The sequence below is a fragment of the Myxocyprinus asiaticus genome, chromosome 39 (assembly GCF_019703515.2).
Source record: "Myxocyprinus asiaticus isolate MX2 ecotype Aquarium Trade chromosome 39, UBuf_Myxa_2, whole genome shotgun sequence".
Lineage (NCBI taxonomy): Eukaryota > Metazoa > Chordata > Actinopteri > Cypriniformes > Catostomidae > Myxocyprinus > Myxocyprinus asiaticus.
The window spans coordinates 10,875,433-10,888,987 of record NC_059382.1 but is presented as its reverse complement, the minus strand read 5'-3'; the positions used below and the strand labels follow the sequence as shown (position 1 = coordinate 10,888,987).

Genomic DNA, 13,555 nt, shown 5'->3' with positions numbered 1-13,555 from the left:
TTGAGCTACAGGAACTTAAATCAGTCACTCTTTCCTTCTGGATTTCCTTCAGAATACACATTCAGAAAAAAACTATGTTCTTAACAATACCTACAAAACTCACCTGGTAAAAAGACAATGGTGGAAATGTCTGTGTTTGGCCTCTCATTGAAGTCCATCATGACTTGGGCCGAGCCCTGGCAACTGTAGCACCGTACGCTGGACTTGTAGCTCAGATCTCCACTACGGTACACAATAGCAGATATCTGGCCATCCTTCTCGTCACCTGTGTATGTTGGATCTCGGAATTGCACCTTGGGCACTAGGGATAAAAACAAAAGAACCTTATACTGGTATACAAAAACCTGAAATGATATAATATGTTTGAGCTTATGTTGAAGGGATCATCTATTTTATTTCTTATTTATTCTTACACGACTGACTGGAATACTTGACCATTGTTCCAAGGTAATAGATTTGTTCAATAGCTTTGTTACATATAATTTTTGTTACAAGCTAGTTTATTGTCTCTTGTCTTACTCTGCAGTCTCTTTCTTATGACATAATAAAACTATTTAACTCAAATTAATATTTTATGTCCTTTATTTTTTGGCAAGTAGCCATCTAATAAGTGGGATAATGTATAGTCAGCTGGTCATTATGGGAAAATAACCCCCCTTAGGGGCACACAAGACCCCTAAACTTTGCGTTTGGTCCTTCCTGAGATATTGCAATGGAAAACTGATGTTTATTGTAAGACTACTCACAATCTGAGACAGAGTCATTGATGTAGATAGTAGCCTTTCCTGGTTCTCCCAATATGCCATTCATGGGCATACGGAGAACCAACTCAAATTTCTCTGGCCCCTCCTGCACCGGCTGTCCCAAGTCATCCAGGATTGTGACCTTGAACGTCTGCATGTTAATACCCGGGGAAAAGTCCAGATTCTTAATAATACCAACGTAGTCCACACCAGCTGTGTTTAAGATTTAAAGAATGTTGGAGGTCAGTGCTGAAAATATTCCAGAAATATTCATTTGTACAAAAGCAAAAAACACTGAAAGAAAATCCTATTTCTAATCAGTATCCATGTCTTGTTTAAAAAAAAAAAAAAACATTTCTAAACATCCTCAAAACAACACACATTCACTTGAGAAGCAATTTAACATAAGGCATAAAAGTGATAGTTCACCCAAAAATGAAAAATCATTTACTCATCCCAGTGCCATCCCAGAAGTTTGTGACTTTCTTTTTTCCATTGAACAAAAACAAGGAGTTTTAGAATATCTCAGCTCAATGCAAGTGAATGGTAACCAAACATTTGAAGCTCCAATGTCTTCTAAAGTGATCCAATCGGTTTCGGATGAGAACAGACCAAAATGTTACTAATTTTCCTTGACAGCAGTCTCCTGGCAATCATGATTTCAAGCTCGATTACTCTTCCTAGTGCCATACAGTACTCTGCCCATGCATCAAGAACTAGGAAGTGTAACTGAGCTTCCCTATCTGTCACTCACTCAACGTTGTGTCGATGTAGTGACACTAGGGGTCACTCTTGGGAGCCCGACACACCTCTGGTCTTTGATAAAAGGCCAATGAAAATTGGCAAGTGGTATTTGCATGCCACTCCCCCGGACATACGGGAATAAAAGGAGCTGGTATGCAACCACTCATTCAGATTTTCTCTACGGAGCCGAACGGTCATGCTCACTGAGCTGAATTCCCACGACTGTTCATTCACCTCTGCTGGATCTGACGGTGCATTTCAGCGGCTTCTCCCTCCTCTGCTCTGCATTCACTGCAGAGAATGCCCCTGGGCACTTCAACAGAAATAAGAGTATATTTCTCTAAAAGAGAATATTTCTCTAAAAGAGCGGCACACACGGAACGTCTTTTTAATGATGCCTTTCCTTTGTGTGTTATTCCTGGTTGCGCTCATTATCTCTCGCCTTCTGACAGTCACGATCACTGTCTTTCGTGTCTGGGCACTGCTCACGCAGAGACAGCGTTCATGGATGGGTCATGTACTCATTGCGAGAACATGTCCATGGCAACAATGCAGTCGCGGCTTACCTCCGTAAGAAAGCAAGCCACCCCAGAGGCTCCCCGCCTCGGTCCTTCTACCCACAGGTATGGGGCCAGCGCGGCTAGCACTGGGGGCGATTTGGGGACCCCAATGGGACCGCTTCCGCTGGGTATCCCCCCGCAGACCTCCCATTCCCCAGCACGCTCGTCTGCCCCGATCGGGCTTCCGGATGAGTCTGCTGGCTCGTCTCACGGCGAGTTCGACCTCTTATTCGGAGCCCACGAAAGTGATGAGCTCTCGAGCGCAGCATCGGAGAGTGGGCTCGTCCAGTTGGACGCGGAAGCCTTCGGGTGCGGTCACCCGGTCACAGGCTGACGCGGAGATGACGACATGCTTTCCCGGACAGCTGCGAGCGTCGGGCTAGAGTGGAACCCTCTGCTTTCACTGAACCCTCGCGGCTCAATGATTGGTTCCTGGGCTCGCGGCGCCACTCAAAGCCATGCCCTGCCCCCATTCCTTTCTTCCCAGAAGTGCATGAAGAGCTGACAAGGTCGTGGGAGGCACTTTTTACTGCACGGTCCCAATCTTTCAGCTTCCCTGCCCTCATTTCCCTCGATGGTGTGGCGGCCAAGGGCTATTTGGCAATCCCCCTGGTGGATAAAGGCGCTCGCGGAGCACCTATGCCCGCAGAGCGCCGCCACTTGGCGCGGGTGCCCAAAGCTCCCGTCCAAGGCCTGTAGGTTTATGTCATCTCTGATGGCAAAGGTCTACGGTGCTGCTGGACAAGCTGCCTCCGCCCTGCATGCCATGGCTCTCCTGCAAGTCCGCCAAGGCGCTAAAGGAACTGCATGAGGGTAGTTCCACCCCAGGATTGATACAGGAACTGCGCTCGGCGACCAACCTCGCTCTCCGAGGTGCGAAGGTCACGGCGCGGTCTCTCGGGCGGACGATGTCCACATTAGTGGTCCAGGAGCACCACCTTTGGCTCAACCTGGTCGAGATGGGTGAGGCCGACAAGACACGGTTCCTTGCTGCCCTCATCTCCCAGGCTGGCCTATTCGGCGACACCGTCGAGGACTTTGCCCAGCAGTTCTCGACGGTGAAGCAGCAAATGGAGGCTATCCGGCATATCCTGCCCCGGCGCAGCTCAAGATCCCGCACCCCATCTGCTCGTTGCCAAGGGTGTCCAACTGCGGTGACTGCACCGGCTCCACCGCAGCCCGCCCCTTCGGCCCGGCCCCGGCGTGGAGCCCAGCCGTGAAAGGCTTCATAGCACGCCTGAGACAGGCGACCCAGGGACAATGAAACCCGCTGCTCTAGAGCTGGTAAGCAGACCACTCCATCCCCCGGTCGAGGGCCGGGAGGAGAATTTTTTGTTACCTTTGCATTTAATTGTGCTGCATGCCCAAGTGGCTGCAGTACCCAAGAGTTCAGCAAGAGCGGTTTCTTTGTTCCCTGGGTCACGTATCCGGTGTGCACGGCCGTCATCATGACCACCTTCCACCACTCTATTTGGCAGGTTTGGCGCTCCAGCAGCAGTCTTCCCGCCCCTGAGCACCCAGCTGGGGCACAAATCCACCCCCGATGTGACAGTCTCCACGGGTCACGAGGACAGGCCTCTTCCTCCCCATCCCAGGCTGTTCCAGGGGTGGTCACAAGGAGCCAGGTAAGTACTTCGATGTCCCTGAACTCAGCACGGCTACGACATGGTGTGGCACCTCGAGCTCCGCCCCGCCGTGAGGCCCCACCCACTGGTACGTCCGACGAGATTGTCCCTTTGGTCCCCCTCGCACAGAGCTTGGATGCATGGCTTGCGCTTTCCAATCCGTTGCGATGGCTGGTCTGGACCGTCCGACTTGGCTACGCGATTCAGTTCACCAGGCGTCCACCCAGGTTCAGCGGTATCCACTTCACCTTGGTGCAGGACGAAAACGCTGCTACCTTGCGCGTGGAGATCGCCACCCTCCTACTGAAGGGTGCGACAGAACCTGTCCCTCCAGTCAAGATGAAGAAGGGGTTTTACAGCCCAATCTTGGTCCTGCGAGTACTGAACTGGGCTTTACACAGACTCCCGTTCAAGATGCTGATGCAAAAACGCATTCTGGGGAGTGTCTGTCAGTGCTGGCCTGTTTGAAGGCTTTCAATCAGAAAACAGCGGTTCCACTGAAACTCTTTCAGAGGCTCCTGGGGCATATGGCATCCTCAGCGGTGGCCACCCCGCTCAGGATGATGCATATGAGACCGCTTCAGCACTTGCTTCAGACTCGAGTCCCGAGATGGGCATGGCGCCACGGCACATCGCGTGGTCATCATGCCGGTCTGTCACCGTCTTTTCAGCCCTTGGACCAACTTCTCATTTCTACAGTCAGGTGTTCCCCTAGAGCAGGTCTCCAGGCGCGTCGTGGTCACGACAGATGCCTCCAAAATGGGCTGGGGCACTGTTTTCAACGGGCACGCAGCCGCCGGCTTATGGACGGGCCTGCGACTGCATTGGCACATCAACTGCCTCGAGTTGTTGGCAATTCTGCTCGCCCTACGGAGGTTCTGGCCATTGATCCAGGGCAAGCACGTGTTAGTTCGGACAGACAACACGGCAACGGTAGCATATGTCAACCGCCAAGGCGGTCTGCGCTCTCGTTGTACATCACAACTCGCCCGCCGTCTCTTCCTCTGGAGTCAGCAGCACTTCAAGTCACTGCAAGCCACTCACATCCCAGGCAACCTCAACACTACAACAGACGCACTGTCATGGCAGGATACCCTCAGGGGAGAGTGGAGACTCCACCCTCAGGTGGTCCAGCTGATTTGGAGTCGATTCGGACAGGTAGACCTGTTCGCCTCCCAAGAATCCTCCCACTGCCCGCTCTGGTACGCCCTGACCGAGGCACCACTCGGCACAGATGCGCTGGCACACAGCTGACCTCCTGGCCTAAGCAAATATGCGTTTCCCCCAATGAGCCTACTTGCACAGGCTCTGTGCAAGGTCAGTGAGGACATGGAGCAGGTCGTCCTGGTAGCACCCTACTGGCCCAGCCAGATGTGGTTCTCGGACCTCACACTCCTCGCGACAGCCCCCCCGGCGAATTCCCCTGAGGAAGGACCTTCTTTCTCAGGGATGGGGCACCATCTGGCACCAGACCTCTGGAATCTCCATGTCTGGCCCCTGGATGGGACGTGGAAGACCTAAGCGGTCTACCACCCACAGTGGTACCACCCACGATCACTCAGGCTAGGGCCCCCTCTACGAGGCGCCTATATGCTTTTAAGTGGCGTCTGTTCGCTAAGTGGTGTTCTTCCCGACGGGAAGACCCCCAGAGATGCGCAGCCGGATCTGTGCTTTCCTTCCTACAGGAGAATTTGGAAGGGCGGATGTCCCCTTCCACTTTGAAGGTGTACGACACAGTGGATGGTAAGTCCTTAGGGAAGCACGACCTGATCATCAGGTTCCTGAGAGGCACTAGGAGGCTGAACCCCTCCAGACCGCACCTCGTTCCCTCATGGAACCGCTTGGTAGTTCTTCAGGGTCTACAGAGAGCCCCCTTTGAGCCTTTGCAGTCAGCTGAGCTTAAGGCACTCTCCTTGAAGACTGCCCTCCTGACTGCGTTCACTTCCATCAAGAGGGTAGGAGACCTGCAAGCATTCTCTGTCAACAAAACATGCCTGGAGTTCAGTCCGGGCTACTCTCACGTGATCCTGAGACCCCGATCGGGCTATGTGCCCAAGGTTCCCACGACCCCATTTAGGGACTAGGTGGTGAACCTGCAAGCGCTGACCCAGAAGGAGGCAGACCCAGCCCTGTCGTTGCTGTGTCCGGTGCGCACTTTACGCATCTATTTGGATCGCACGCAGAGCTTTAGGATCTCTGAGCAGATCTTTGTCTGCTTTGGTGCACAGCGGAAAGGAAGCGCTGTCTCAAGCAGAGGATCGCCCACTGGCTCATTGACGCCATAACTATGGCATATCACGCCCAGGACGTGCTGCCCCCCGGTAGGGCTACGAGTCCATTCTACCAGGGGTGTAGCGGCCTCCTGGGCCCTGGTCAGGGGTGCCTCTAAAACAGACATTTGTAGAGCAGCAGGCTGGGCAACACCCAACACCTTTGCAAGGTTCTACAACCTCCGGGTGGAACCGGTTTCATCCCAGGTAGTGGCACGCAATACAAGCGGATAAGCCCGGGATAGCCGGCCGGGTGTATCGCTTGCACATAGCACCTTTCACCTCCTCTGAGCTGAAGACGTACACCATTAATTCCCAGTAGTGTTCACAAATTATGTTCCCTGGTTGACTTCCTCCGAGCCCTGTGGCAGTCGAGTTTTCAGAGAGACTCACTGCTGGCCCAGTATACGTGCTAACTAAGAGCCCTGTTCTGGGGTAGGTGCTCCGCATGTGGCGGTTCCCTGTAAGGTAACCCCATGCAATGTATATCTTCCACTAATTCGTTTCCCTGTTTGCAAACTGCGTCTTCCTTGGGCAGAGCCCCCTCTGCCACAGTCTCCATGTTTGTAGCAACTCCTCCCCCGTTGGGTAGGATCTACCATGAGACTCTCCACATGGTCGGTAAGACCATGTGACGTATTTTTCCACTTAAATATCCCCTCCTCTCTTTGGTGTGGTCTCCGCAGTGTCCTCCCCTTGGGAGGGACACCCCCCGACTAGACCTGGCAGCGCAGTCGGATAATCCCCCTTCTTTTTTAGGGAGTGGAAAAAAAGAAGGGGAAAAGAGGCCACGACTGGGTTAGCTTGTCTCTATCTTTTGGGTAGTTGACTTGTCCCCAAAGGGCCGTTCGACACTCATAACTATGTTGGGGGAGGTTACGTGTCGGCCTGGTGCACTGGCTACGAGGCACACAGTGGTCTGCCCATCACACACCGCCAGTTCACGTAACACAGTTCAGCCAGTTGCGGCATTTCGTATAGGGAACCCTAGTGTCACTACATCGACACAACGTCGAGTGAGTGACAGATAGGGAACGTCCTGGTTACTTGCATAACCTCCGTTCCCTGATGGAGGGAACGAGATTTTGTGTCCCTCCTGCTACAACTCTGAAATACCCGCTGAAATGGCCGGACCTTATATCGGCTCCTCAGCATAAAACCTGAATGAGTGGTTGCATACCAGCTCCTTTCATACCCGTATGTCCGGGGGAGTGGCATGCAAATACCACTCGCCAATTTTCATTGGCCTTTTATCAAAGACCAGAGGTGTCTCGGGCTCCCAAGAGTGACCCCTAGTGTCACTACATTGACACAACGTCTCGTTCCCTCCATCAGGGAACGGAGGTTACACACGTAACCAGGACGTTAAAATCATGAGAGTGCCTAGAGACTGCAATGGCAAGATGTACAGTAAAAAGGGAGTTATATTCTTTTTATCTGTTCTCACCTAAAACCAATTAGATAGCTTCAGAGGACATGGATTAAACCACTGGAGTCATATGGATTAAATTTATGCTTTTTGAAGCTTCATAATTTTGGTCACCATTTACTTGCATTGAATGGACCTACAGAGCTGAAATATTCTTCTAAAAATCTTAATTTGTGCTCAGCAGAAGAAAGAAAGTCATACACATCTGGGATGGCATGTGAGGGTGAGTAAATTATGAGAATATTTGAGTGAACTATTCCTTTAAGACCTTATCAGAGAATGTATCAATAATAAAAGTGTGCTTCATTCTTTTGCAGTTTTGTCTTGTGCAGACCTTTTCACTTGTTTTAATCATAAACCTCACTATGTTTATTAATTAATTTAATATCTCTACCAGGCATTTTTGAAGTGCATAGAGATTGCTGTTCCATTGCCTGAATGAGCTGCCAATTAGTTGCATGCTAGTCATCATCTAAGAGGTGGGCATAGCCCTTTTTCTCTGTTGCTGTCTATTGTTACGTGTGTGTTGAAAAGCCTGTAGAAACATAGTATTGTTTCACGGTGTGGATTTCATGAAATACAAGCTTGACAATGTGTAATGGTACAACCGAGCATGTTTATAGTAATTATATATAAAAGCGTCTGTGCATGTCATACTAACAGCTGGCCTATCAAATAATCCTGTCTGATACATACCTTCGGCTGAAACAGGGTCCATTTTTCGAGACCGCACTGTGACTGTTCCGGTTTTGGAGAGGTCACTTCCTGTTCTCCAGACCCGAACTTCAACATATCCATCACTCTCATCCACGTGGTATTCAGTCCCACCAAAATAGAAGACTGGTGCTGTTATAAAATCAAGGAGAGATATTGTGAGGAAGCATTTATGATATACATTTTTATCACAGATTGATCAAGTGTATATTTCAGGTTCAATACAAGTTAAGCGTAACAGCATTTGTGGCATAATGTTGATTACCACAAAAAATTATTTTAATTTGTCCTTCCTTTACAGGGTTACAGTGAGGCACTTACAGTGGAAGTGAATGGGGCCAAATTTGTAAGTTAAAATAATAACTGTTTCAAAAGTATAGCCACAAGACGTATGCAATATGCATGTTAGCATGATTTTCGTGACAAAATCGGTTACTAACCTTTTTTTTTGTTTGTTAAAATTATATAAAATTTTACATCTTCGTTGACATGACGATGAAAACCCTAAAACCCTAATATGACCATAGAAATGTAGATTCAATCAACTATTTATGTAAATGCTTTTATAAAATCATAAGCTTCACATTTCTGCCTTTAAACCCAACATATATTGGCCCCATTGACTTTGTAACCTTGAGTTTTGCTTTTTTATTTTGTATTTTATTTTATTATTTTTTTTAAGGAGTGATGAGTCACAATCATTTTTGTGTTAAGCAACATTATGGCACAAATACTGTTGATTAAGCTAAACTTGTATTGAACATGGAATATTCCTTTAATTGGTGTATTGGGAGTATAAATTTATAACGTCATGCTTTGTAAACGATTTGCCTATTTGTGAATTAGAAAATAAAAGAAACAGTACATCTGTAGAGGAAAGAGGAAAAGTCTATAATACATTAATCTGCATAATATAAATTCCAAATTTTAGACCCAAACAAAGTCTATTCTGTACATGAATGCTAACACTACTGTGCCAGTGTTCAAGCTTAATTTAACCCTTTGTTACATTCTGAATCATTTCAGAACGCAATTCATAACGTAACTGCATTCTCAGCATTGCCACAAGGAGTGCTAAAGTGGTATTAGTGTAAAAACAATAATATACAGTTTTCTCTTTCAGGTCAACAACAGTGAGAATCTTGCTGAGAAAGTTAGATAAACTTAGTTGTCATCAACAACAATCCTGGTGGCGCAACCGTTTTAACAAAATGTAAAGTTAGTTAAATTGCCGACATGTTTATAGCTACATACATGGAATATAACATATAACATCTGGTTTAGTGGCACAGACATTAGAAGACATCATCATTGCATGCTTGTAATGCGTTAGCTAACGTTGTTATGGACCATGTGCGACACTGATGGGTTAAGCCATTGCGCACCGTCTCAAGGACGCGAGTAGGTCAGAGTTGAGTTGGCAAGTAGTGTGGCAAAGCTCATTTTTAGAGTAGTAGCTGCCACCCGTGCCAACCTTCTGTCCCCACCCCTGCTTCAACTTTAATATCTAACTACTCCATTTCCTATCTGCAATTACAATGTTACTACAATGCTTCCAGCATTGAATAATCACTCACACTCACACATTTATAAATACACAAAAAGCTTGCAGCACAAAAAACATAATTTTCATTTTGCTCTAGAAAACTTTAAAGGACCTTGACTTTGAAAACATCGAGCCGCCTGAGGCAGATTTGACAGAAGGTACGGGGGATGCAGAGATAGACGTACTGGTCTGGACATGTTTGTCTGCAATTAACACTTTACCCATCTTGGAATTCCTCCACTTCCAGATTCACCATTCACTGTCAAGTCCTTGTTCATAGCGCTCTAACACCATTACTGCTGGTGAAAGGGCCGACATCACACTTGGCTTCCAAATGTGTTTTTTTGGAAGACACAGTGTCATCTTCTGAAACTGATTGGGGGTGCAACATTGAAGGTGTTGATGGAGTTTAAGCTACTATATGTCCACGGTAGGAAGAATAACTAAGCCAAAGTAATATAACTAGAGGCAAGTCTTTTTGTTCTTGTGTGGTATGGTGGTCTTGCAGGCAAGTGCACAAGGTAGTAATAAAGAACAGCAGGTTCATTTCCCCCCTTAAAATAACACCAAACTGATGACAAACACCATACAAATGGAATGTACTGCTGAAGTCATGCAAGGTGCTTAGTGATGCTTTTGTTGACACTACACCTTTTTTCCATGAAAAAAATAAAAATAGAACCATTTTAGCATTTAAGCTTTCTGAGGCCCCATCTTGGAATGGTTCAAGCTCTTCCAAGCAACCTAGCAACCATGAAAACTCAAACAGGAAAGAAAATCAGTCTTACTGACAGATAAAGAGTGACAAATGGTTCTGTAAAAGTGTTTAAGTGACAGAAATAATTTACCCAAAAATAAAAAATCTGTCATGATTTACTCACAATCATGATGTTACAAACCCATGCTTGAAGACGTATCATCCCAGGTTTGGCATCAATGATGTCAAACAACATTGGTTTTAGCTTATCACATGACACATTTGAACTGAATGCAAGTGTTAATAAGATTTGAGAACAACAAATATTTTCAGTGAATAATGACTTTCTGTCAATATTCACTGGTCTGTTTGTCACACAAACTATTATATGGCTTCAGAAGACTTGGAATATAGCACACATGTCATATGAACTACTTTTATTATACTTTTTTGTATATGTTCAGGCTTGGCAGTGTAAATCACCATTCACTTTCATTGTATGTAAAAGAGCAGATTGGATATTCTGCTAAATATCTTCTTTTGTGTTACACATAAGAAAGAAAGTCATATGTGTTTGGAACAACACAAAATTATTATTTTTTTCAAACTAACCATTTAATAAACTAATCCTTAGTTTTAGAGCAACCCAGTCAGTATTGTTCCATTAAAGGGTTGGTTCAACCAAAAATGAAAATTCTCTCATCATTTACTCACTCTCATGCCACCTAAGATGTGTATGACTTTCATTTTTCTGCACAACACAAACAAAGATTTTTAGAAGAATATCTCAGTTCTGTAGGTCAATACAATGCAAGTGAATGGTGTCCAGAAGCTCCAAAAAGCAGATCAAGTCAGCAAGTCAACTCCAGTAGTTAAATCAATGTCTTCTGAAGTGATCAAGTTGGTTTTGGGTAAGAACAGACCAAAATGTAACTTCTTTTTCATTGTACATCATGACAGCATCCTCCTTGGCAATCATGATTTCAAGCTCGATTACACTTCCTATAGTGGCATCTAGCACTCTGTGCATGTGTCAAGCACTAGAAAGTGTAATTGAGCTTTAAATCATGATTGTGCCTAGAGACTGCAATGGCAATTCAAAAGACATTGATTAAACCACTGAAGTCTTATAGATTACTTTATGCTGGACCTACAGAGCTGAGATATTCTTTTAAAATCTTTGTTTGTGTTCTGCAGAAGAATAAAAAGTCATATACATCTTGGATGGCATGAGGGTAAATGATGAGAGAATTTTCATTTTTGGGTAAACTATCCCTTTTAGCTCTTTTTTAGGAGTGGGAAATATAGTAACAATGAAACAAGACATAACCAAACACATTTCCTTTTTCCTGCTTAATGTGCTCAAACTATTAAATTAACAACCTACATTTATGATCAAAGGCTAAATATAACAAAAATGCCAAATGTCAGCATGCTTCACTTGCAATAAAAAGTATGTTACATTGGTGCAAGTTGTGTAAAACCACACACAGGCTAATATGTCTTCAGGCTCTGCCAAGAGCATTCTGTCCAAGGGCAAAAACAAGACTCAATTGTTCATGTGGTGAAAATTACATTATAAAGTGCTCACTTCAGGAAAAGAGAGAGGCAATTATCTCCTGCTTTATCTAGGTATTGGAGACACATTAAATATAATTGGATGATGTGCCTTGGCAGTGCCATTGCCTGTCCCTGCAGAGATATAAAGTTCAGTGGGTGATAGCAGAGCATAAACTGGAAGGTGATACAAACTGATTGCTTTGGTTTTGCTTGGGGCTACTTGATTGTGGTGCATTTTAGAGTGTGTATCTCGACGCTCTGACAATCAAGTAAGGTTCATTTGTAAAAGAGACAAACTGTGAGTTTCAAAGCACCACAGCCCATTAACTGAAAGACAAACCATTGGCTCCTAATCAACACAAACCCAAACTACTGGCACTTCACTGAGTGCATACGGTTACCAGCGTGGCATCCTGCCAAGGTGCTGGTGGGCTAATCTGGAACTATGGAGGGCTTTCTTTTATTAAAGGGCTCTACAGTTAGGTACACTAATGCACATTATCTTTCCAAACCTTGAATGATCTGGCCTGTACACATCAGTTGAACACTCACTCTTCACTGGCACTTTACTCTGCTGCACGTTTGACCACTTTCTTCTGTCTTGCATTCTCATGATCACTACTTAATTTTCTCGAGATCTTGACATAACAGGAGTTGTTTTCTTGTGATCACGACTTCACTGCAGAATCATTCCAGAGACGTCATTCAGTTTTGCAGTGTCAGAGGAGCGTGTCACATATCTTATTAATCAAGGCCTGATGGCAGCTGAAATAGCTTTGTGCCATTGAATCAATGTACTAAAGCACTGTATCAGAGCCTCAATCATTTTGGGAAAAAAATGTGATCGGTTGGTTATTCCATATTTATTTATAAACACTTCAGTAAAGAAAAAGACGAAAACGACATAATAGGGTTGATAATACATTTTATTGCTAGTTGTGCTTCATTGTGTGACCACTAAATGGCAGTAAATTGAACCGTGTACAGAAGCTTTGAGTACGCGCCCAATTTCAATACGTTTGTAATGAAAGCCCTATTGCTTTAGAAAGCTTCATCTTCCCATCATTACTCCATGGATACCAGATTTGAATGAGAGTCAGCAGAATTGCGAGTCACTAGATAAAACTGAGATAAAATCCATCTCCTTGACCAACAGATGCCAACTGTTGCGATAAACAAAAGATGAAGATGCTGTCCCTGTGATGATGAGCTGTTCAAAAGGTGTTTTCTACTTTATTTCGAGATCTTGAGAAAATTAAGTCATGATCACGAGAAAACAAGACAGAAAAAAAGTGATAAACCATGGACAAAACGGGCTTCCGTTCTGAACACTAAGACTGTAAATATTAAAAGGCTCTCTGGAATACTTTTCTGAATTGTCAACTGCGGCATTCAGCGGTTAAATATTTCAGAAGAATGACTGTTGTCCATAGCCACACTGTATAAGGGTCACTGATGTTCATTGGTTTTGTCTGGATCTATGTAGTTATTCAAAAATACATTAAAATGTAATTCACACAAAACAATAACTTGAATATACTCTACCTCTTTTTAATAATGAACCTGTTTTTAATTATTGAGTTAAAAGTAATTTTGATATTTTTTCTGGGGCTTAAAGTTAAAAATGTCATGTGGTGTAACTGTCCAGAGACAGTAAACCAAAAAAC

The 13,555-nt window shown here is 45.3% G+C and overlaps 1 protein-coding gene across 1 annotated transcript in view; it reads right to left on the bottom strand.

The window, feature by feature from the left end:
• LOC127430094 (FRAS1-related extracellular matrix protein 2-like) overlaps nucleotides 1-13,555 on the bottom strand; it is a 143,614-nt gene that overhangs the window by 28,409 nt on the left and 101,650 nt on the right. Inside the window, exons 7-9 of the mRNA XM_051679562.1 lie at nucleotides 8,068-8,217; nucleotides 747-956; nucleotides 104-301 (exon numbers count right to left, since the gene is read on the bottom strand). Of these exons, the coding sequence (XP_051535522.1) occupies nucleotides 104-301; nucleotides 747-956; nucleotides 8,068-8,217 (558 nt within the window). The remainder of the gene's footprint in view (nucleotides 1-103; nucleotides 302-746; nucleotides 957-8,067; nucleotides 8,218-13,555) is intronic.